The 23,790-nt window shown below is 59.9% G+C and overlaps 2 protein-coding genes across 4 annotated transcripts; both read left to right on the top strand.

Moving 5' to 3' along the window:
* Window positions 1-4,259: 4,259 nt before the first annotated feature.
* Window positions 4,260-10,085, top strand: MSL1 (MSL complex subunit 1). The gene is made up of 8 exons (XM_080633511.1): window positions 4,260-5,208; window positions 7,289-7,512; window positions 7,858-8,243; window positions 8,969-9,033; window positions 9,246-9,313; window positions 9,481-9,605; window positions 9,693-9,765; window positions 9,860-10,085. Exons 1-8 carry the CDS (start codon window positions 4,633-4,635, stop codon window positions 9,948-9,950), a joined length of 1,608 nt encoding a protein of 535 aa, XP_080489637.1. The 5' UTR covers window positions 4,260-4,632; the 3' UTR covers window positions 9,951-10,085.
* Window positions 10,086-11,269: 1,184 nt separating this feature from the next.
* CASC3 (CASC3 exon junction complex subunit) lies at window positions 11,270-21,841 on the top strand. Of its 3 annotated transcripts, XM_080633509.1 has the most exons (14): window positions 11,270-11,576; window positions 12,467-12,494; window positions 12,779-12,816; window positions 14,182-14,340; window positions 14,427-14,578; window positions 14,777-14,953; window positions 15,051-15,745; window positions 17,260-17,327; window positions 17,550-17,664; window positions 18,231-18,329; window positions 18,984-19,198; window positions 20,450-20,572; window positions 20,715-20,791; window positions 21,420-21,841. In XM_080633509.1, the coding sequence occupies exons 1-13, from the start codon at window positions 11,307-11,309 to the stop codon at window positions 20,748-20,750; spliced, it is 2,175 nt and encodes a 724-aa protein (XP_080489635.1). In that variant the 5' UTR covers window positions 11,270-11,306; the 3' UTR covers window positions 20,751-20,791; window positions 21,420-21,841. The 3 variants fall into 3 exon arrangements, with proteins under 3 accessions (XP_080489635.1, XP_080489634.1, XP_080489636.1); XM_080633508.1 differs by lacking the exon at window positions 20,715-20,791 and having other exon boundaries at window positions 11,271-11,576; XM_080633510.1 differs by lacking the exons at window positions 20,450-20,572; window positions 20,715-20,791 and having other exon boundaries at window positions 11,271-11,576.
* The last annotated feature ends 1,949 nt before the right edge of the window (window positions 21,842-23,790 follow it).

Below are 23,790 nucleotides of genomic sequence, written 5' to 3'. Positions count from 1 at the left end.
CGGAGCTGTTCCTCAGCTGGGGGCTCCCCAGGGACCTTCACTGGGTACCGGGGCTGCTCCTGGCTCAGGGGGTGATGGGGACACCTGAAGTGCCCTCACCCTGAGTCACCGGCTGGTTGCATTGTGCCAGCACCTCTGGCTGGTTCCCAGCAGGATGCGTGGTGCGAGGCTGGCTCCGGGACAGGGGGATATGGGGGGACACTGGTCCTGGCATGGGGGGACCCTCACTCCCCATCCCTGTTCACTGCAGCCATGCCAGGACTGCCCTGACCGTGCAGATGCCACAGCCTCTCCCGGTGCCTCGTTCCCTCCCGGCACGTTCCCAGCCGCAGCAATCAGCCGTGACTCAGCCGCTCATCCTGCTCGGGAAAACAACCCCACACAGAGCACACAGCGCACGGAGCGCAGCTGGTCCTGCACCGAGGTGCTCTGCTGGACCGGGCTATCCGGCTTCCACAGGGATTCCAAGAGGGGAGTGGGGCCGGGAGGGATGAGATGAACCCCTTGGGGTTCCACTGAGCCATTCCACCGAGGGGTCTCACTGTGGGGCACAGCGGGTTGGTGTGAGGGTGCAGGGAGCAGGGTCCTCAGGCTGGGTGCAGCCGGGGCACCCCAGCAGCAGGATGGGGCTAATGGGGCCACCAAAGCCACAGTGACAGTGGGTGCTGCAGTGGACCCTCAGCAGCCCTATGGCCCTTTTGGGGACCCCCCAAAACTCTGGGGCTGCATCCTTGGGGTCACCCCATGCACCCCCTCAAGGCATTGCCGGAGCCAACCCATCCATTGTGCAAACGGGCCACGCCAACCAGCTCCAAGGTCACCACGTGCCGCCACGCTCAGGCACCAGGTGAGCGCAGCCTGGAGTGACCGGGGGCCACACACGTGTCACCCCAGCCCCTGCCACCAGCGCTGGTCCCCCTGCCCCAGTGCATGCGGTACCCCCGGACTGCACCCCTCTGCTGCGGGGGGACAAGGGGGTGGCCGGAGGAAGGCTCTCGGTGCCCGGTTGCTGGCGGTGCCGTGCGGCGGTGCCACGTGACGGCCGCTGCGCTCGCCCGCCAGCGCCTGTGCAGGGATTTATTTTTACCCCGGGTTGTTTACCTTGTTGTACCTTTTCCAGGAAAAGGGGGGGTTGTTCCTGCCCGTCACCCCCTGTCACCCCGACAGGTTGGCACTGGGGTCTATGGGGTACAGACCCCCCCCCAGGACTCCCCTTCCCCTGGTGCTTGGACACCCTTCAAACCCACTGCGGGGCTGCAGCATCCCCATGGGGTTGAGGGCAATGTGGGGTCCCCGTGCCGCATCGTGCCTCAGTTTCCCCAGCTATAGGTAGGGGACAACAAGAGGTCCTGGGTTTCACCCTGCTTATGGGGTGCTCCCCCTCCCCCCAACCCGCCTTTCCTCCCCATGGGATCCCAGTGATGGCAGCGGGTGGGAGGGCTGGAGCCTCTCAGTGCTGCTGTGGGTGCTTGGGGCTCCTTGGGGTTTTGGGGGGTTTTCCTGCTGTTCGGCAGCAGAACCATGGCCGAAGAGGCAGGATCAGCGCTGGCTCAGCCCCACGGCTCTTGGCGGAGGCCGGCAGCTCTGTGCTGCCAGGACTCGCCTTTCCCCTCCCTGCGGAAAGGGAAAAACATCAGGTAAACAAGGCCTGGGTGGGGGCACCCGCAGCAACCGGGGCACCCCACAGCATCCCAGAACCGTGGGAGGGGGCAGACCTGGGCTCGGTGGGGAGCAGAGACCCCAGGGGATGTAGGATGCAAGAGGACAGGATTTGGGGGTGCAGAGACCAGTGGAGGGGCAGGATTTGGGGGTGAATGTACCCCAAGAGGGTGCATGGATACAGGGATCCGGGGAGGGTGTAAGGTGCCTAGGAGGGTCTGGGGGTGCAGGGACCCCAGAGGGGTGCAGGGACCCCGGGGGGGGGGTACAGGGTGCAGGGTTTGGGCATGCAAGGACCCCAGAGAGGTGCAGGGACCCCGGTGGGGGTTACAAGGTGCTGGGTTTGGGGGTGCAGGGACCCCAGGGGGGTGCAAGGTTTGGGGGTGCAGAACCCAGAGATAGTGGGATGCTGTGCTATGAGGGTGCAGAAGGGGTGCAAGGACCCCGGGGGGGGGGGAGTATCGCAGTGTGTTCACCATGTGGGGCGCCCCAGGAAGCCCCTCCTATGGGGAGCAGCCAGGGTGGGGTGTGAGGAGCCCTGTGCTCCCCCATGAATCTCACACGCTGATGTTTGTATCCCCATTGCAGCTCCACAGCCCCAGATGGGAGAGCGGGGGGACCCCCCCACCATGTGCACGCAGGATGGGGAACCCCCTTCCCTTTCCCACGGCCCCATACGTGACCTTCCCAAAACACATCGGGGGGGGGGGGGGGGGGAGGATGTGGGGCAGCCCAAACCCCCCCCGGACACAAACAGTGGCCGCGGGCTCCGGGGCACCGGGTCTGGTTGCGGGGTCTTTGCCAGCCCCTGTGAGCGGCTGCTCCCGTCCTCCTCCTCCTCCTCCTCCTCCTCCTCCTCCTCCTCGGGTGCAGGGAGCCCTCTCCATGGCAGAGGCTGGCTGCGGCGTCACGTGGCGCTGGCATGTGAGCCCTGCTCCATTTTTAGCCCCAGCAGCCTCCGTGCTGCAGAGCCATGTGCGGGCGGGCGCCCGGGCGGCACGTGGGCCTGCCGCAGCGGGCACCGGGGCACCGGGAACCCCCGGGGCCGCCGCCGCCGCCGCCATCGCCACGCGTGTGTTGGATGAGCGCGGCCACACGCGTGTGGAGGGCCCGGCTGACCGCGGTGTGACCCACGGCACGGTGCTGGTGGTGGTGGGGTCAATGTGGTGCGGCCACCGTGGCCAAGGGGGCTGCTGTGACCCACACGGGGGGGGGAATGGGTGCAGGGGACCCCCGCCATGTTCCCGGTGCTGGGGATGTGGCTCTGTGGAGACGCACGTCCCCCACGTGTGCCCTGCACACCCCCGGCACGTGCCTGGTGTGTCCCCTGCGTGTCCTCAGTGCCGCGTGTGCTGCGGAGAGGGGGTGGTGTGTGCATAGTGTGTGCATCCGTGTTAGTGTGCATCCGTGTTAGTGTGCATACATGTTAGTGTGCATCCGTGTTAGTGTGCATGCGTGTTAGTGTGCATACATGTTAGTGTGCATACGTGTTAGTGTGCATACGTGTTAGTGTGCATACGTGTTAGTGTGCATATGTGTTAGTGTGCATACATGTGTGCATATGTGTGTGCATACGTGTTATTGTGCATCCGTGTTAGTGTGCATGCATGTGTGCATACATGTTAGTGTGCATACAAATTTGTGTGCATATGTGTTAGTGTGCATACATGTTAGTGTGCACACGTTAGTGTGCATACATGTTTGTGTGCATACGTGTTAGTGTGCATGTGTTAGTGTGCATACATGTGTGTATGTGTGTGTGCATATGTGTTAGTGTGCATACATATTTGTGTGCATATATGTTAGTGTGTATACATGTTAGTGTGCACACATTTGTGTGCATACCTGTTTGTGTGCATACGTGTTAGTGTGCATACATGTTTGTGTGTATACATGTTAGTGTGCATATGTGTTTCTGTGCATACATGTGTGCATATGTGTGTGCATGTGTTAGTGTGCATAGATGTTAGTGTGCATACATGTGTGCATGTGTGTGAGTGTGCATGTGTGTTAGTTTATGTATGTGTTAGTGTGCATGTGTTAGTGTACATATGTGTTAGTGTGCATACGTGTTCATGCTGGGGCTGCAGTACGGGCAGTGTGCCTGCAGCGGGGGCTGCGATCCCGCACTGCAGGGGGGTTCATGCGTGTACGTGTACACGTGTGTGCATGTGTGCGCGCTGGGGCTGCAGGGTGTGTCTGTGCGCACACTTGCACACGCACACCAGGAGCTGCGGGCTCTGCAGGGCTGCACACATGCAGGGGTGCACCCGCGGGGGGGGGGGTTGTGCGTGCACACGGGGGGTGCGGACCCCCTTTTCTTCCTCCCCCCCCCTTTATGAGGGTATCGCGACAGTGCGCAAAGTGCCCCCGCCCCCCCGGAGGGGCCGGATCGGGGCCGGTTGCGGGGTGGGGGGAGGCAGGAACGGAACCCGCGGCGCTCCGGGGGAGCCGCCGCGCTCGGGAGCCACCGGGCGGCCGCGCCCCGTTACTGCGGTCCGGGACCCCCGGGCGCGGGAGCGGCGCGTCCGGTGCGGGCCCCGCCGCAGGGCCCGGGGCGGGAACGGGGGAGGTCCCGGTGTGTGGGTACCCCCGGGGGGATTCCGGTCGCGGAAACGGGCCCCGCTCCCGGTGTGTGTTCAACTCCCCTCTCCCGCCCCGTCCAGGCCTTGCGCATGCGCACCCGGTTTAAAGGTAACCGGGGGCCACAGCGCGGTCCCGGCCTCGACCCACCCCCGGTACCGGCCCCGCACCCTCCATTTCCCTCCCTTCCCCTCCGGCGTGGTCCGCGGCTCTGCCCCTCCCCTGCCCCGCAGCGGGTGGAGGCTCAGGGGTCTGCCCGTGTCCCCCCGCCCGGGCTGGGGGATGCGCTGCGCTGATGGCACCGGGGCCCCGCCGCAGCCTCCAGCACCACGCAGCCGGTGTGGGCTCTGCGGGCGGTAACGGGGCGGCGCGGAGCAGCAGGCCCCGGCCATGAGGTCCACCGCCTTCCGGGCGGGGCGGGAGGAGGAGGAGGAAGAGGAGGAGGAGGAGAAGAAGGAGTGGGAGGAGGGCTCCGCACCGCACCGCCTGCCGCCCCGCCGGCCCCGGGAGCCGCCGCCGCCGCCGCTGGGGGCACACAAGGGCCGCGGCGGCGGGGTGGCGGCGGCGGCGGAGCAGCAGCAGCCGCCGCAGCAGCAGCAGCCGCAGCAGCGCTGGGCCGGGCCGGTGCCGCTGGCCGGTGGCAGGCAGGCCGCCGCGGGGGATGCGGGCGCCCGGCCGCGCTGCCAGGCCGTGCTGCCCGGGCGCGGCGCCGGGGAGGGCGCGGCGGGGCCGGGGCCCGGAGCTGGGCCCATCGAACCGGGGCCTCTGCCGCCGCCGCCGCCCGCCGAGGGCAAGTGGAAGAGCGGAGCGCGGCGCGGAGCGATGGGGGCCGGCGGCGGGTCGCCGGGGCAGGCGGCATGTCTGCGGCAGATCCTGCTGCTGCAGCTGGACCTCATCGAGCAGCAGCAGCAGCAGCTGCAGGCCAAGGAGCGGCAGATCGAGGAGCTCAAGGCCGAGCGGGACACGGTACGGCGGGGGAACGGGGGGGGGGGGAACGGGCGGGAACGCGGCACAGCGCGGGTTACCCCCTCCCTATCCCCGGTGTCACCTTCTCACGGTTAATGCTCCCCTCCAACACCCAGGGGTCCCGCTGGGCTGCCCCCCATAATAGGTAAGTATGAAGCCCCCCCGTGGTACACGAGGGGTTAACGCCGCCGTTGCAGGGGGGAATGCCCCCCACATGGGGTTAATGCCCTGCCTCTTGGTACCCCAGGGGTTAACACACCCCCCTGGGGGTTAATGCCCCCCCTCTTGCAGGGATTAAGCTTTCTCATTGCCCCCCGTGGCACCCCAGGGGTTAACGACCCTCTTAGCGGGCGTTAATGCTCCCCCTTTGGGGATAACATCCCCCCCTCGTGGCACACCGGGGGTTAACACCCCCCGTTGGAGCCTAATACCCCCCCTTTGGGGTTAACGCCCCCCCCTGTGGAACACCAGGGGTTAACACCCCCCATTGGGTCCTAATGCCCCCCCTTTGGTTACCGACCGCCTTGTGGTATTGGAGGAGTTAACAGTCCCCCTTGGGATTAATGCCCCCCTTTGCAAGAGTTATCACCCGCCCATGGCATCCAAGGGGTTAACGACCCCCCCTTGCAGGCGTTAATGTCCCTCCTTGTGGCTGTTGCCACCCCCGTGGCACCCCAAGGGTTAACGGCTCCCATTAGGTCCTAATGCCCCCCCCCTTGTGTAGTAATCCCCGAGGGAGGGGGGGGGGGCATCAGTCCCCTCCCCACGATACCCAGGGTGTTAATGCCCTCCCCAAGGGTTAATGCCCCCCCCCCCGGCAGCGCCGCGGGGTTGGTACCCCCGGGGTCGGTGCCCCCCCCCCCCCCCCCCCCCCCCAGACAAAGGCCGCCGGGGGGCGGGGGCCCGGCGGGGGCACAAAGGGCCGGGGCGGGGCGGGCCGCCGGGGGTTAACGGGCCGCCGCCCGTCGCCATGACAGCGGGCCCGCGGGAGGGGGGGCCTTAAAGGGCCCGCGGCCCCTTTTCCCCGCGCGGAGGTTAACTTAAAGGGGCCGCGTCCCCACGGTCACGGCCACGGGTGGGTCACTGCAGTGGGGCTCCCCCTCAACTGGGGCGTGTGGGACCCCGCGTACCCCACAATGCTGGCAGCTTTCTCCTACTCATGAGGGGATACAGTCTGTGGGGTGTGCTGCGTGCACCCCACTGCATGGCTCATGTGCCCATGCCTGCATCGCCCCATGGATGCTGCATGTTGCCCCCCACGTGCCCTCCTGCTGCGTGCCCCATGGTGCAGCTGCATCCCCACATGCCATGTGCCAGGAAACCATGCTGGCCCCGGTTGTGGAGGGAAGAGCTGCCCCACGTGGTGCTATCAGAGTCCTCCGGCACCGGAGCCTGCGGTGGGGGTTCACCGTGGTGCAGCCACGGCAGGGAGATGGGGTTGGCAAATCCCGGGTGCTCCAGGCTCCCCCTGCCCCACAGCCAAATCTCCCGGGGCTGCTGGGACCCCCTGACTGGGCTGTGCTGAATGGAGTTTGGGTGTCACCAAAATGGGTGCTAACGAAGCCCACATCCAATTACAAAGCGCCCTTTTCCTCCTGGGAGAATGCAGCAGATGTCAGGACCCCCAGATTCCTTAAAATGCGGGGTTTGCATCCATGGGGATGGGCAATGCCAATGGGGAGAAGCCAGTGGCCATTTTGTGCTGTTTGGACATCTTGGTCCCTGCCTGCATCGCAGCTGATATGTCCAGGGGTGCGATGCCCGCAGCACCCAGCGCTGGCCGCAGCCTCCTGTCCTGCACGGCGTGAGCTGTGGCATTCCCGGGAAGCCCGCGGTGCCGGCTGAGCCTGAGCGGGGATGGCTCAAGCGCTGTCTGGGGGCTCCTGCACCCCAAGCCTTGCCAAGGAGTCGCCAGGTAAATGCTGCAGGGTGGCACTGGTCCTGCGCCGGCGCACCGCAGGGTCAGCTCTTCCCCAGGGGGTTTCCTTGCTTCCGAAGGGATGTGCAGGCAGGGCACGGTGCAGGCAGCTGCCTGTGGAGCAGGGGTGCATGGGGGGTTCACCCTCAGCCTGTGTTGCAGCTCCTTGCGCGCATCGAGCGCATGGAAAGGCGGGTGCAGCTGGTGAAGAAGGACAGCGAGCGGGAGAAGCACCGCATCTTCCAGGGCTTCGAGGTGGACGAGAAGCCAGAGGCCGAAGCGTGCGAGAAGCTGCCCCTGGAGTGTCCCCAGGAACTGCTGGAGCCCCCCCCGACCCTTCAGCCCAAGCACTTCCCCTACGGCCGCAACGGGAAGGGGCATAAAAGGTACAGGGTGCCTGGGGGGCTCTGGGGGGAAAGCAGGGGGACCTTCCCCATGGCGTCACCCTCCATCTGTGGGCCTGGTGCTGCCCAGGGTGTGAAGGTACCAACTCATCTCAGTGCTGCTTGGCACTGGGAGCGCATCCCATTGAGCACCGAATGGAGGGAGCTTCATGAAACCCTGGGGGGGGACCCCTGAAATGCTGGTGGAGCCCCTCTCACATGGAGGAACCTGCCTCCAGCCAGGCCTGGTGCACAGCCGTGGTTTGGGGGTGCTGGTACCCCCCCTTTGGCAGCCCCAGCACGGGGTGAGGATCCACATGCCTGGCTCAGCTCTTGTTCCTCCCACAGGAAGCCAACGTTTGGGAGCACGGAGAGGAAGACGCCCGTTAAAAAACTGGTGTCAGAGTTCTCCAAAGTGAAGAGTAAAACTCCAAAGCACTCGCCGGGGAAGGAGGAATCGGGCGGCTCCTTGTCCGAAACTGTTTGTAAACGGGAACTGCGGAGCCAAGAGACTCCGGAAAAACCCAGGGCGCTCTTGGAGACCCCGCTCCGAGCCTCATCCCTGCCCAAGGGCCCCGGTGCCCACCCCAAGGAGAAGAGCTTCTTCAGCAGCGAGGCAGATGACCTGCCCTATCTCTCCACCACGGAAATGTACTTGTGCCGCTGGCACCAGCCGCCGCCGTCGCCGCTGCCGTTGCGGGAGCCCTCCCCAAAGAAGGAGGAGACTGTGGCAAGTAAGCAATGGAGAGATGATGGAGAGCAGCACCGTGGCATGTGCCGGGCCTTGGGGCAGAGCCGGCGGCTGGACATGGGCTCACCCGCCTCGGGGTGCTGGGGAATGGGTCTTAGCACCCTCACCCTGAAGCCCCACACAGCAGTGGGAGAGGTGCAGCCGGTTGTGTGGTGCTGCTGGTTCCTCCCGTGGCAGTGGGGATCAGCTCCGGTCCCGGTGCTGGGCTCCCCCTGACCAAGGCACCGCACGGGGCAGGGCCAGCGGCCCCGTTCTGCTCTGGTGCACCCGTTTGAGCGAGGGGTGAAGCAACTTCCCGTTTGCGGTTGGGAAACGTGTTTCTGGTTTGTGCCGCTGTGGCATAGCATGGGGTCGGCTGCTGCCCCCAAATCCGGTGCCTTGTCCTGTTGGCCGCCCCTTCCCAGCCGGTCTCCTTGGGTCCTGCAGCGTGGTGATTCCCGGCGATGGGCAGCGCTCCGGCACATCTCCTCTCGGAGCAGCTCAGGTTTGCTCGTGCGCTTGGCCGGGGGCATGGTGATGAACTCTCCCTACCCCTCAACCAGCGGCATTACCTGGCCAGGCTCAGGATGGGCTTTTGGGGAGGCGCCAAGCCGTGCACTCCAAGGGATGGATGGGCTGGAAAGGAGCAGTGAGGCGGTGGGATGAGGCTGGAGCATGGGACTGTCGGCGTGCCAGTGTGGAGCTAACACTTGGCCTCTCATCCTGCAGTTCCATCTTGGAGGGACCATGTTGTGGAGCCCCTGAGAGACCCCAACCCCTCAGACATCCTGGAGGTACGTACAGCATTCCCGTACCTGGAGCCTTCCCGCTCCAGGAACGCAGCTCAGTGTTCACTTTGGGGCTGGTGGCATCTCATCCAGCATAAACCCTGGCTGCAGTTGTTGGGATGGGGTGAGGGTGAAGAACCAACCTTAGGGCTGTGCCAGGGCTGTGAGACACGGATCTGGTGCAGGGAGGCCGCGTTCATCCGCATCTGTTGTTACAGAACCTGGACGACAGCGTCTTTTCCAAGCGGCACGCGAAGCTGGAGCTGGATGAAAAACGAAGGAAAAGGTGGGAGCAAAGAGGGTGATGCAGGACTGGGGGTCCCCAGCACAGCAGATACGCTTTGGGGTGCAGGACTGGGCTGCAGTGGGGATGGGAACTAGGAATGCTGCCAGGGGAGGGATGTGGCAGTCAGCACAGGCCCCTGAGCTTCCCAGGGCCATCCTGTTTTCCAGGTGGGACATCCAGCGGATCCGGGAACAGAGAATTCTACAGCGCCTGCAGCTCCGAATGTACAAAAGGAAAGGGATTCAGGAGTCGGAACCTGAAGTTACCTCATTTTTCCCTGAGCCAGATGATGGTGAGTATCCTTGGCAGTGGGATGCAGGCAGAAAGGGCAATTAGGGTATAGGTAGGGGGGTCCTTAACGCTCCCATGTCTCCCACAGTGGAAAGCTTGCTCATCACCCCTTACCTGCCTGTTGTCGCCTTTGGCCGGCCCTTACCAAAACTGACCCCACAGTGAGTACCGTGGTCCCCAGCAGCGGGAGGCATGGGGCTGCTCATACCGGTCCCCACCGGGAAGGCACTGGAATGGCTTTGTCTCTTCCCATAGGAACTTCGAGCTGCCCTGGCTGGACGAGCGCAGTCGCTGCCGGTTGGAGGTGCAGAAGAAGCAGACGCCGCACCGGACCTGTCGGAAGTAGCTCCGGGCATCCCTGGCTCGCCCGACGGCCGTGGTTTGACGGACGGCTCCGTCCCTCCGTGATCCCAGTTTTGTTCCCTTGGGTTTCACAAGCGTTCTTCGGACTCATCTCCCTGTGCCGCAGACGGATGAGGCTCCCCCCCCATGCCGACTGCTCCAGTCGCAGCGGCAGCTCCCGGACCGCAGCCCCATCCTTGGTGCCCGTGTCTGGGGTACTTTGGACACTCAGCATGGAGCCGGCGCTGGGGAATGCCGCGTCCCGTTGGGAATTGCTGCCTTGTTTAGTTAGGAAGCGGGATGAACACCAGGGTGCGGGCGCAGTGCCGGGAAGCACCGGGAGCGCTCTTTGGGATGTTTGTCCCCCTCTCAGTGGCTGTGACAGGGTTGGGGGGGGGGAGGGGGGTTAAAAACCTTTTTTCTTTTTTTTTTTTTTTTTTTTTTTTTTTGTGAAATAGAGCTCCTGAACGCACAATTTTGGGGTTTTTTTGTTACTTTTGTTGCGTTATTTTTTTGTTAATAATTTAAACGGTTGGAGGTTGCTGAAGTTTTGCCTGAGGCAGTGGGGGTTGGGAGATGGGGATGGATCCTTCCCCCCCCCCCCTTTGGTGGCACCGGCCATGGGGAGGGGGCTCCAGGGGGGGCTCCAAGCGTGTCCCCACCCCCCCCACCCCCCCCCCCCCGCCCTCAGCAGTGATTAAAGAGGACAAAGATCAGCGGAGCCGCGTCTTTGAGTCCCTTCTCGGGGGGGCTGGAGGGCTTCACCCCCCCTGCAAGGGTCGGAGCGGCCGTGGGGCTGTGTCCGTGGGGCTGTGTCCGTGGGGCACCCGGGGGCTCATTAACGGGGGGAAACCGGTGCAAAACCAGGTTTTCAGGAGGAAATTTGCTTGGAAAACCGGGAAGTTTGGATCGAAAAACCTGAAGTTTGGGTCAAAAACCTTGCAATTTGCGTGGAAAACCTGGAGTTTGCTACAAAACTGAAGCGTGCTTTGAAAAGCCTGAAATTTGCGTGGAAGATTTTGAAGGGTGGGGGTGGGGGGGTCGCGCGCGCGGGTTTTTTTTGTTTTTTTTTTTAAATTTCGGGGTTTATTTTTGATGTTATTTTTTTATTTACGCCGAACGCGCCGCGAGCCCGCCCTCCCGCCCGTGACGTCACTTCCGCCGCCGTGAGGCCACCCGCGCGCTGACGTCGGCGCGGTGCCCGGCGCTCGCCTGCCCCCTGCCGGGCAGAGAAGCACGCGTGCAGGAATGGAGCTACGCGGCGCTGACGCAAAGGCTGCCGGGACGGCGGTGACGTCACCCGCCGCGGGGTCCGCCGGGAGCTGTAGTCCGTCCCGGCGTGCCCCGCGCGCTGGGCAAGATGGCGGACCGGCGTCGGCAGCGCGCCTCGCAGGACAGCGAGGACTCGGACTCGGACTCAGACTCGGCCGCCTCCGACAGCGGCGCCTCGGCCGCCAGCGCCGCCCGCTTCCCATCGCGCTCCGGCTCCGGGTCTCGCTCCGGGTCTCCGCGCCCGCAGCACCGCCCGCCGCGGGGCGCCGCAGGAGCCCTCAGCGCTGGGCCGCGGGGCCGCGGCGGTGCCGAGAGCGCTGCGGGAGGAGCGGCAAAGAGCGCGCCCGAGTCCGAGTGTGTGAGTGCGGGTGTGCGGGGCGGGCTCCGGGTGGCGATGGGCGCTGCGGGGCCCTGCGCTGGGTCCCGCCCTTGTGTTCCCATTAGAGCCGGGCTCCAGCACAGGGAAGGGGCTGAATCCCCCCCAGCCGGGTCCCTGCGGTGCGTGTAGGTGCGGGTTTGCTGCCCTCTTCCATTATGGATCCGCCCTGAGCAGCTTCCCTTATGGAAGGGAAACCTTTTGAGGGAGGTTTTGGCGCTGCTGCCCCGCGGCGTGGGGCTCCTGCCCTGGTCTGCATGCGAATTCCTCCCATCCTGGGTTCCTGTGCCGGTTATTCCAATTTTCCCCCCAGTTTTGGTGTTTGGCCCCATTAGCACGTTGTCTGGTTTGGATCTGGGGTTGTTTTCATTGCACAGGTTGATCAATGTGTTCTTTTAACCAAAAACTTCCAGATCTGAGTTGTTCCATTTCATCTGTTCCATGATTCCATGAGCCAGCAGCTTCTCCAGGGTGCAGGGCTGTGCTCCTGTCACTGGAATCTCGAGGAGATGCTCAGCATCTATTCCTTATTCCTGCTTTAAGGAATCCTCCTGGAGCTGGCTGTCTGGCTCTCGTTGCTGAGGGAGAGGCCCTGGCGTTGTTGGCATCGCTCTTTCCCCTCTAATACCTCCAGCACTTGACACAGTTTGTGCTCGTTTCTTCTTGAGCTGCTTTAGAAAGACCTAAGAAAAAGGCCTTGGGAGCCCCGAGTTTGTTTCTTTCCTGCTCACTGGAGCTGAACTTCCCAGGGCGGATGCGATAGGACCAGAGCCAGCCTTTGTTGTGATTGTGTGTGGGATCTTGGGATGATACCGGGACTGGGCTGCTGACCTCCCCTTCTGCTAACCCACCTTTCTCCCCCTTTCCCGCAGGAAAGCGAGGATGGCATCGAAGGAGACGGTAAGTAACGGCTTCCTGGCTGTGCTGTCCCTGCACCAGATGGGAAACCTGGACAAAACCGCCTTCTCCAATGGCCCTGCAGTTGGTGCAGTCCCAAATATGAACTCATAACAGTGGGTGCAGGGGCAGAAAGCCCCAAACTCATCCTTGCTTCCTCCTGTGTTGGCAATGGGGTTTGTTGGGGACACATTGGTGCTGGCCTCTGCCCCTCTGCTTGTTACCCTCACAGAGAAGCTGCATTTCTGCTCCTGCCCTAACACCCAACTCCTTTCTCTCCCCTGCAGCTGTGCTCTCGGATTATGAAAGCGCCGAAGACTCAGAGGTAAGAGTAGTCTCTGTCCTGGTGTTCTGAGTGTTCTGCTCAGTGTTTGCACCTCACAAACCCCAGTTTGTGTCCTTTGTTTTCCACCACCCCGTTGGCAGCATTGCCTTTGTCTCAAGGTACCAGCAGCGTAGTCACTGCCACCACTGTAAGCCCCTCACCGGTGGTTCCCTGTGTACAGGGAAGCCGCTGTGCTGCTGGGGTGGCTGTGGGACCAGTGTGTTTGGGATACTGGGAGCCATGGCCCAGAAGGGTGTGGAAGGAAGCGGAGGATGTGTGTTGGGTTGAAGCATCCCTGTGTGTGGCAGCTGGAAGGGGAATGTGCCCCGGGAGTCTTGATAGCTCTGTGCTGGCTGTGTCTGGAGCAAATCCCACGTGAGACCCCCTGCCTGTGCCTTGTGGCTGAGGTTTTTAGCTCAGAACAGCAAGTTTACCATTTCCAGGCAGTTTAGAGAAGTTGTGGTTTCTAATGATGACGATGAAGGTTTTCTAGTGAGAACCCTTCTCTTGGGGCAGCTGGTTTGGGGATCTGGAAGGGGGCAGCGGTTAGAGACAGCACAGAACAGCAAGGCAGATGAAATCAAAGCTCCTACGGCTGTACTTTGTCAATTGGTCTGTGTCGTTAATGAGGCGGCTGCAGAGGTGGCGCATGGAGGGGAAGGGGCAGCTCCCAGTGTTCACCGTGCAGCAGCTCTTCATGCCTGGAAAGCTGCATGGAGGCTCCCGGTCGCACTGGTGCACATTGGGGGTATTGCATCACTGCCGTGCCAGGATGACTCTGTTCCTGTGCCTAAAAATAATGCCCCGTCTGGGTTTCCCCAGCGTAAACAAAAGGAGCAGTTGATGTGCAAATACGCTGTGTTGAAAGAGAAAAACAGAGCAGTCTTTTTGTTAATCACACGGGGCTATTTTTAGTGTGGGTTCAGCCTCAGCAGGGCTTGCAGGCTCCTGGAGGGTGAAACCAGGTCAGCTCCTGCGAGCAGAGAGCTCCCAGTGACTCAGCTGAGTGACTCCAGGGAATTTGGAAGCGGCGCTGGCTGGGGCCGGGCCCTGGCGTGGGAAGGAAGGGATGGTCCAAGGGCCCTCGCTCGCTGTCTCCCTGCCTTTGCCATGGAGCTGGTCCCACACTGGAAAGCCAGACTGTTGGACCTGATAGGGATGGGGAGAGGGGTTGGGTTGGGTTTGCTTTTTCCCGTAAAACTCAGGGATGAGAAGGACCTTAAGAGCTAATCCGTTGCTTTGAGAGGAGCAGGTCTTTTAACAACTGGAACAAGGATCTGACTCCAAATATGGAGACTTGTGTGGGGAAATTCCTGGGGAAGCTGTTGCTAAAGGTCCATGTTAGAGTAACTGAGGCTCTTTCAGGCAGAGGAAGAGGATTACAGCGAGGAAGAAAGTGCCAAGGTGGAACTGAAGCAGGACAGTAATGATTCCTCTGGATCAGCAGCAAAAGTGGAGAAAGGGGATGAGAAACCAGACTCTAAGGGTGCTGTGACTGGTGAGAGGCAAAGCGGGGATGGGCAGGTAGGTGTTAAGCATGGGTTCTTTTGGCCGGGGGGAGGCTTCTCACAGGGGGACTGCTGTAGTGGTGAGAGCTGTGATTTTGACAGGAGAGCACTGAACCCGTGGAGAATAAAGTTGGGAAGAAGGTTCCCAAGCACCTGGATGACGATGAGGATCGGAAGAACCCAGCTTATATCCCACGGAAAGGGCTGTTCTTTGAGCATGATCTCCGAGGGCAGACGCAGGAGGAGGAGGTCAGGTATGTGAGCATCCCCCATAGGTAAGGGCTCTAAACTGACAGAGGGGAGATTTAGCTGAGCTCTTAGGCAGAAGTGGGGGGCAAAAGAGACGCTGGCTCCTGTGCACACCCAGCCCTAGAACCACTTGGTCTCTGAGCATGGGACTAGTGGAAGCTGACACATTTCTTTTGTAACAACTTCTGGTGTGACTGTTCCAGGCCAAAGGGTCGTCAGCGGAAGCTGTGGAAGGACGAGGGCCGCTGGGAGCATGACAAGTTCCGGGAGGACGAGCAAGCCCCCAAGACCAGGCAGGAGCTGATCGCATTCTATGGCTACGACATCAGATCAGCGCACAACCCTGATGACATCAAGCCAAGGAGGATGCGCAAACCGAGGTGAGCAGCAAAGTCAGACTGGAGCTGGCAGGGTTTCCCTCTGGTGCCTTTCACCTGGAATTTGTTTCCGGTTGTTTGTACTATTTTTCCCCCTCAGGTTCGGGAGTCCTCCTCAGCGAGATCCCAACTGGTCCAACGAGAGGCCCAATAAGCCCCCAAGGCACCAAGGTGCAGACAGCACTTCAGCTCCCCCACGAACCTTCACCAACAGGAGCTCTGCAGGGACAGGGAGGATGCCCCCACCTAGGAACTACCCGAGGCTGGGAGGCTACAAAGAGACCCGTCCAGGCTACCGAGCTTCGGAAGCCAGCGTCCAGCATCTGTCTCGGAACAGTGAGCAAGTGAAACAGGAGAGCAGCTACCGAGGGAAGCGCGCAGAGCAGACCCCACCGAGGGACAAGTCACCCGAGGTGGAAGCAGCGCACGTCCACAGCAGCCCTGTAAGGGAGGAGATTGCTTTGGAAAACCAAGCCACAGCTGCAGATGCTGCACAGCCACCACCAGACAGACCAATCGAAAAGAAGTCTTATTCCCGGGCAAGAAGGACCAGAATCAAAGCTGGGGATGCGGGGAAGCTGGCGGATGAAGTGCCCGCTTCGGAAGGGCTGGCTCCTGTGCCTCCGAAACCCGTGCAAGCTGAGACATCCCTCCCACCAGCCAAGAGCAGCAGCTGGGAGTCGCCAGTAGAATCCAGCTTGGATGGACTCGAGCAAGAAATGACCCAAATGAATCTTGCTGAGCAGAACTGGGCTCCAGGGCAGTCTCAGTTCATACAGCCCCGGGAGCTGAGGGGTAAGTGGGTGCTGCCTGTTGGCTTTCTACTACAGCCAAACACAGTAGACAGGCAGAGCTGAACTGTGTCTGCCTCAGTCTTGGGATGGATCCGTGACAGGGATGCTGAGAAAGTGCAGTAGAGGTGGTTAGAGGGGACAAAATAGAAAAGGAGACTTTGGGAATCACAGTGAGAACGGCTGCTGCAGCCAGAGTCATTGTTCAGGAGATGAGGAGCCTTGTGCTCACTTGGCAGGTAGGGCAATGGATAACCAGGCTCCTGCAGTGTCCTGCTAGGAGCAGGGGGGAGCTTTCCTGTGTTTATCAGTGTAGTTCCTAGCGTTGGGATTTAGTTGGCACAAGCTAAGGCCTGGCTGGGATTGGCAAATGAATTTGTGCCTTGTAGGAGGAAGCTGCTCCATTTGCAGCAGCAGGAGGGGTTTGAGGCAGAGTTACCCGTGTGAGATAAGGACTGAGTTCTAGTTGAGCATCCATGCAAGAGGTCACTCAGGTATAATTATCCCTTTGCAGAATGAGAATCTTTTCTGGGGACTGTTGGAGTTCTTCCCAAGGGAAATAAAACTGGAGCAAGGAGAAGAAAGCAGCTCGCTGCTTTCATAAGCTTCTCTTGAGGTTTAGGTCATGAAACCATAAGTCATCTCGTACTGATGCGACTGGCAAGAGCTTTGTGTGAAGACTCTCGGTCTTGACTGTGGATGTGAGGAGACAGGCTTTAAATGTGTCAGTGGGATGAGAGTTCCAACATGCTGTGATCTGCAGTTGAGATCATAGACTCCTTTTTTTATGCTTAAAAATAAAACATCTTCACAGATTTACCACGAGACAGCTCCAGACTGCAGTAGGAGACCGCTCTGTCTGTCAGAAGGACTTCCTACTCCACTGTCCCTTTTGTTTCTTCCTAGCAGAGAAGGCAGGATTCTGGGAGGCCTTTGGCTGGTGTGGGCTGTGTGCCTGTGTGTGTGTTTGCAGTACCAGTGATCCGTGGGCACTTCCACTGTTTGTTTTGTCCACTTTGGCTCCCTTGGGATCACCTGGGATTAGCTTGGCACCGTGCTTTTAAATGCGTGCCAGAACTTTGTTGTTTGGATTAAAAGGAGCCCGTGCTAAAAGTGGTTACACCCTGGAGAGGGTTTAAACTGCAGCTTACCCTGTCCCACGTGGCTCCTTGTTGCTGCTCTGAGATCCTTGTCTCGGCAGGAACAGGGCTTATAGATCAGGACCCGGATTTCGGGCTGAGGACTTCTTTTTGTTAGCAAGATTTCAAAGGTGTTGAGCAGCATGGGTGATTGTAGAGTGACACAACAGCTCCTCATCTGTACTGAAACACTTCAAATGGTAGCTGAAGAGAGGAGGTTGTCAGAAGGTTCCTTGTCAGGAAAGGAAGAGCTCTACCTATTGGTAGTACAATCACGTCCCCAGGCCGCTGCCACCTCCTGGTATCTCCCTTGCTGGGTGAGGTGGCTCTTTCCTGGGAATAAATGCAAACCATAATAACCAGTTTGTTTCTTCCTCAGGTATTCCTAACCACCATATGCACGTGGGAACTGGGCCGCCGCCTCAGTTTAACAGGATGGAGGAAATGGTAAAGCATGTTGCGTGGAGCGTGACTCTTGCTTTTAGACGTGCGGAAGCCTGGCATGGCATGCAGTTGTTTCTGGGTTGTAGTAATTAGAGGCTGCCTGTGATACCTTTCCCTTTTGTGGGTGTTCCCAGTTCTTGCTGTGTGACCCAGATTAGAGGTTTGCAGGGGCTGGGAAGGGCTGGAGGGTTCGTGACCCTCACCAATGCCTTTGGACTCTTTCAGGCCGTGCAGGGGGGCCGTGTCAAACGCTACTCGTCGCAGCGGCAGAGACCACCAGTGCCAGAGCCTGCCCCCCCCATGCACATCAGCATCATGGAAGGGCACTACTATGACCCACGTGAGTGCTTCCATCCTGCTCGTGAGGCTCTGTGTGTGCCTGGACTGGAGCAGCTGGAGCAGGAGTCCCCCCACTGCTGTTAGAGTTGGGGGCTTTGTCATTATCTCTTACAGTGAATTGAAGGATGGCTCTGAGCCTCCGTGCTTGGTGCTGTAACCCACTGGAATAGAATCAGTGTTACCACCTCCCCCTTCTAGTCTCTAGGACACCACTTTCTTTCACAAAAACTAGGATTTAAAATTAACTTGAAATCAGAGCAATGCCTTTGACATTTAAGAGGGGGGAGAATTACAGAACAAGGCTGGGGATGGATGAGGAATTTACTCCAGCTTTTAAAGTGCAAGAGAAGAAATTCCCCGAGTATTCTCCTGCTTTGTAAAAGGAGTAGGAGGCTTTTCTCTTGGGAGCATGTAGCATCTGTCAGCCTGGTAGACTGCGTGTGCCGATGGGAATGTGGTTTGCAGCACTGCATCTTGTCACCGTGGCTGGCTGGGGCGGGCGTGTGACTTGCTGCAGTAGAACAAAACTGGTTGGAGCTTTTCCTTACCAACTGTTGTGTGTTGCAGTACAATTCCAGGGACCAATCTACACCCACAGTGAGAGCCCAGCCCCACTGCCGCCCCAGGGGATGATCGTACAGCCAGAAATGCACCTCCCTCATCCAGGTGAGGAGCCAGCTTCCCGGCACGGGTGTGATAGCGACATGATTGTGCTCAGCCTGTACCAGGGAGCAGATAACTCTGGTTCCATACAGCCTCTTGTCACTGGGGGAATCCGTTTTGCCTGCTTCTACAGCATGGAAGAGACCTGCGTCCCTCATGCACTGGGAGGCTGAATCAATACGAATTTAAAGGAAAGAAAAATGGGCATTTCTGGCCCTTGCAGCCAGCACAGGACTGAGGGGATCTGACTGTTTTGTCAGGCTCTAGCTGGATGTCTGCACATCCTGCACAGACCTTCCTGCCTGAGCTGCTTCCCCTTCAGAGGGGTGCTTGGCTCTGCCGGCTACTGTGCTCGGCTGGTTCGTCAGTCCCTGATGCTTCTAGATCAGAGGAGAAAAGCAGAAATGAGAGCTGTTGAGTTGGCATTTCCCCATCTTCCTACAAAAATGGTTTCCTGAAGGGGATGGGATGTGCTGACCTGGAGCTGTGGCTGGTTCAGGGAATTGGGACTCCGCGCTGGGGAAGAAGCTGTGCTCCACTGTGCTGAGACGTGCTTTCTCCTTCCCCCTCTTCCTTCCCTTCCCCCTGTTCCTTCCCTTCCCCCTCTTCCTCCCCCTCCCCTCACACCACACTAAGCATGTTCTCCTCTCATGCCAGGTTTACATCCCCACCAGACGCCAGCCCCCATGGCAAACCCTGGGCTGTACCCTCCGCCCGTCTCCATGCCCCCGGGGCAGCCCCCGCCGCAGCAGCTGCTGGCACCAACTTACTTCTCCCCTCCTGGAGTCATGAATTTCGGGAATCCTGGCTATCCCTACCCGCCGGGAGCGCTGCCCCCTCCGCCCCCTCCGCATCTCTATTCCAACACGCAGGTAAGCAGCCACACTGCACATCCCGCCCTGAGCAGGAGCTGTTGCAGGCAGATGGGATCCTCTGGAGTGTGGCTATACCCTTCGGATTGCTGGGAGAGGATGTGAAGCAGCTGGGCTGCTCTGTGGTGGGAGGTTGTTCACTGGCATCCCTCTTCCTCTTTGGGGTGGGTAACTGAAAGGATGACAGCCACAGCTGCTGTACCCTGAAATGAGGGACTGGTGGATGAAATGCCTGTATTGGTGGGTCTGAGAGTTGAGGCCTTTTCCTGCAGGACAGGGGAACAGCCCACTGGGAGCCTGCGGCCTTTTACATCCCCTCCAAGCCCATGCTAAGCAAAGACCACCTTGAAAATAGAAGCTGCCCCATCCCTGGCAGTGTTCAAGGCCAGGTTGGACAGGGCTTGGAGCAAGCTGCTCTAGTGAAAGGTGTCCCTGCCCGTGGCAGGGGTTGGAGCTGGATGAGCTTTAAGGTCTCTTCCAACACAAACCAGTCTGTGAAAATGGCTTTGGAAGCCCTTTCCATTTGAGATGGGGGCAGGAGGCTGGAAACTGCCCGGTGCTGTTCTTTGGAAAGCCCTTGGTTTGAGCAGCACGGGGCTGGCTTTCCCTGCTTCGAGTCCCACCTCTGTGTCCACAGAGCTGCTGGGCAGGGAGGAGGAGCCCTCTGCTCCTGGGAGCAGCACACGGCTGACACGCAGTGGCAGGCAGGAGAGATACACGTTCCCAAGCCCTGCAACCTTCTGACCTTCCCTGCATCCATCCTACTGCCCCGGCAGGAACCAGCCTGGTCTGGGGGCAAGATCCCAAGCCCTCCTGCAGCTGGAGGGGATCTGGGTGTGATGAGGAGCCATTACCTGCTTTGCCCATGTAGAAAACTAATACTGATGCTGTTGCAAAGCACAGATGTTCTGTGGCAGCTGGGAAACTAGGGGGTGAAGGAAACCCATCTGTGAACTTCAGTCTGATGTGGCTGTGGGCTACTGCAGCCTGGCCCTGCCCTGAGGCCCTGGTGAGGGACTGGGGTAAGCGAGGGTCCTCTGTGAGGGGTAAGTGCTGCTGTTCTTTGTGACCTTGTGGAGCACAGCACAAACCGAGCCTGGTCCCTCTGTGACTGCTCTCACCTTCAGTGCTCGGTGGTGGCATCTTGTCTGTCACAGCCCAGCTTTGTGCCATAACACGTGGTGCTCTCACAGGGGATGCAGGTTTCTGTGTCCCCTCAGCACTGACCCTTCTGCTCTCTGGGGAGCGCAGGCCCAGTCCCAGGTGTATGGAGGGGTCACCTACTACAACACTGTCCAGCAGCAAGTGCAGCCCAAGCCTTCTCCTCCTCGAAGGACATCCCAGCCCGTGACTATCAAGCCACCACCTCCTGAGGTACCATCCCCTCAGCACGAGCTCATGCGCGTGTGATGCTTGGGGTGTGCGCGGGGCTGCAGTCTCCCTCTCCCATCCCATATAACACGTCGTTCCAGGGAAGTCTTAACCTGTCTGATCTTTGACATGTCCCATACTTCAGCTTCTCGTTGCAGGTGGTAAGCAGGGTTCCAGTTAAGTTGAGTTTCTAAATGCTTTAAAACTAAACCCGCATAAAAAGTAAGTCCAGAGTTGACTCTTGCTTGTTTTGTTTTGTTTTATTTGCTCAGGGTAGAGAGCAGAGCACTTTAGAGAGAGAAAAATCCAGTCCTAAGCTAGAAGGCAGTGACTTCTCTGGAAGAGTAAGAGTCAAGACCTTAGTAGATAACTCAGGCTGCAGACTTAAAGGCTTTCCAGAGGCGAGAGCTGTTTCTCTGCGCTGTGAATAGCTTCCTCGCTCCGGTTCTGTGAGCTGTGTGTGTGCCAGGGTGCCACGTGTGTGTGTTTGGTTTCCTTTCTCCATGCCTTGCTCAGCACGGAGGGAGCCAGAATCCCACAACAAGCCCCAGCAGAGCTGGGCAGGCGCGTGCCGGTGGTGGCGGGCTGGGGACATGCAGTGCGTGTCGATGCGCTGTGAGATGCTCTCCTCACCTTGATCAGAGCGTTTGTGATGGGAAGGTGTTCAACCCTGAGGAGAGCAGGGCTGGAGGGGGCTGGTTGTGCCCACATTGGGCACGGGGGAAGCCAGAGGCATGGACGGGAGGTGGTTGTGTTTTGGCACCCGGGTGAGGAGGGTGTTCACTTGCAGCCCCCGCGCTGGTGTTGGTGCAGCCTAAAACCTCCCCTTCTCCTTCCTCTTCCCCACCAGGACAGCAAAGGTGAAAAATCCAAGGAGAGGAGCAACACGTAGAGGTGCAGCCATGGGAATCCCGACGCCAGCCTCAGCACCTCGGCAAGGAGGAAGCTCCTGGGGAAAGGCTTCTTCCCTGTGCGTAGGTGAGGCAGCGGGAGGAAATCAGCTGCACCGTCTCGTGCTCAGGGCCAGGCACCTTCCCCCTCTGGTTTTACCGGTGCCCTCCCAAAAATCATCTCGCTGCTGCCCTTCCTCCCTGCGGAATCAACCCCCAGGGCCTTGGCCACAAGTTCTCTCAGCTTCTCTCTCCCGTACTAAATGTCTGCCCTCTCCCCCTCCCTAGGATGTTAAACTCCATTGGCTTGATTGTGGTCTCTGTTTTTATTTAAGAAATGAACCAGCTCCTTCAGTAAAGCTGATTTGTTTCTTTTTGGGTATTTTGGATCTGTTTGTCTGGCTAATGGGACCGTCACCTCCCCCGTCCCCCCATGGAGACAGCTGAGGCGTTCATTCTAATTCTCTTTTATAATTAGCAAGTTTATTTCTGCCATTGTTAAGGCACGGGGAGGGCAGCTGGGCCATTGGGGGCTGCTGGAACGCGCTGGCTCTGCAGCCACCACTTAATTTAGAAGCACCTTCTTTTTCCGAGCAAGCCCCGTTGGTGACTTGTGTCTTTGGTGGTTTTTGTCCACGTCCGTGCAAGCTTTCAGCTCCCGTCAATGGGAACCCCCGGGCACAAACACAGAGTGACCCCCTCGCCGCTGCCACAGGCACACCCTGCAGAGCAGGGCGAGGTTTCCTTCTTCACCTCTGCCATATCAGCAGCGGGGAGGGAGCTTTATGGGCACCCCGGCACCTTGATGCAGCCCAAGCAGCTCTGCCAGCCCACAAACCAGCCAGACGGGGCGAGCAGGGCAGTGATTTGCTCCCAGCACTTGGGTGTTGCTGCTGTGGAAGTGGAAGGGGGGTGTTAGAACCCGCCCTGACGCATCCAGCATCCAACCTGGGCTCCCAGCCCCAGCAGGAAGCATTTGGCACCACGTAAACCAGCGCTCCCTGGGACCTTGCAGCTTTGGTTTCCCTGTTAGCACTCGGCACAGCGATGCGGCGTCGCGGTGGCGGCTGCACCAGCTCTGCAGCAGCATCCCACCACCTCCCAGTCACACTCAGGCTTGGCCGTATCCTCGCAGTCATTGGCAAATTGCATTAGGAAGCTTGGTGAGGGAAGGCTGCCAATCCCTGCCGATCCTGGCTGTGTGGAGCACGTGCTGGGGCAGCCTGGGGAGGTGGCAGCTGCTGGCATGGGAGAGCAGGAGCATCCTTGCTCCAAGCAAGTGGCATCGTCTTGGCCTCCTCCATCTGCACCAAGGGAGGGTGCCCAGGGCCCACCTGCGTGCTCCCCGGTCCGCATCTCCTGCTGCATGCCCAGCTTTCCAGCAGAAATCCCCTTCTTTGTTCCTTGTTTGTAACTCTGTGCCGTTTTTGTACCTAATCCCAGGCGTCAAAGCAGGAACCCCTCGTGTTCTCCTTGTAACCGTTTCTCTGCCTTAAGGCTGTAAGTGAATCGTTGACATGGGTCCTGGTGGCTGAAGACCTGGACCTCACAACACTGTGATGGGTTTTGGTTTTGTCTCTGGGCTCCTGTCCCGTAGAAGTGCACGTTTGTAACCGGTGTTGTATCGGCACGCGGATGAGAACATGTGTTAGAAAGCAGCCAGCTCTCTCTTGTCTCTCTTTCCCTGTACCGTGTGCTTCCAAAGGAGAACCAGCATCCCTTCCCCTGCGCTGCCGCGGGCCAGGAGCTGCTCTTCCCTTCCTAGGAGCTGCTGGTGGGACTGGAAAAGCAGCTCCAGCTCGTCCCGGAGCCCAGCTCTGCCCCGGCAGCCGGGCTCAGCACACAACGAGCCCCGTGCTCACTGCAGGGGATGGAACAAGTGGTGTGGAGGTGGTGTGGGAGCTGCTGCCTGCGCGCTGCTGCCTCCCTCCAACGCGGCTTCCCACGGCAAACGGGGCTGTGGGTGGCACCTACCCCGCTCTGCAGCCTCCCACTGCATCCCAGCCTTGGGGGGACCAGCGTGGGGGCTGCCCTCCTGCGGTGCTGGGGGGGAAGGATGCAGCCCCCCCATGCCAAGGTGCGCTCCCCGGGCTGAAGCGCTGGCTCGGGGAGGGATTTCTCCCTTGGTGTCATCTTTCCCTCCTACTGTTTTGAGCAGCACCCGGAGGCTTCGTGCTCCCCCCCCCCGCTTGCCCGCGCGGCTGCAAATGGAGGCGCAGGCTTTGGGAGGGAAGCGCCTGCTCCAGATCCCAGCTCGTTAGGAGGAATAACAGCAAATTAATTAAGCCAATAGCTCGCACTGCTCCAGCGGTGCCCCCGTCCCTGCCGAGC

Source organism: Psittacula echo (assembly GCF_963264785.1).
Source record: "Psittacula echo genome assembly, chromosome: 23".
In the NCBI taxonomy this organism is placed as follows: Eukaryota; Metazoa; Chordata; class Aves; order Psittaciformes; family Psittacidae; genus Psittacula; species Psittacula echo.
This window is presented reverse-complemented; position numbering and strand designations above follow the sequence as displayed.

Bases quoted from the DNA above. Each gene is read 5' to 3' on its own strand.
- MSL1 (XM_080633511.1), top strand. From the start codon at position 4,633: ATGAGGTCCACCGCCTTCCGGGCGGGGCGGGAGGAGGAGGAGGAAGAG. The intron at 5,209-7,288 runs GTACGGCGGGGG...CCTGTGTTGCAG, and splicing joins TCAAGGCCGAGCGGGACACG to CTCCTTGCGCGCATCGAGCG. The intron at 9,034-9,245 runs GTACGTACAGCA...CTGTTGTTACAG, and splicing joins ACCCCTCAGACATCCTGGAG to AACCTGGACGACAGCGTCTT.
- CASC3 (XM_080633508.1), top strand. From the start codon at position 11,307: ATGGCGGACCGGCGTCGGCAGCGCGCCTCGCAGGACAGCGAGGACTCG. The intron at 15,746-17,259 runs GTAAGTGGGTGC...TTTCTTCCTCAG, and splicing joins ACAGCCCCGGGAGCTGAGGG to GTATTCCTAACCACCATATG. The intron at 17,665-18,230 runs GTGAGTGCTTCC...TGTGTGTTGCAG, and splicing joins AGGGCACTACTATGACCCAC to TACAATTCCAGGGACCAATC.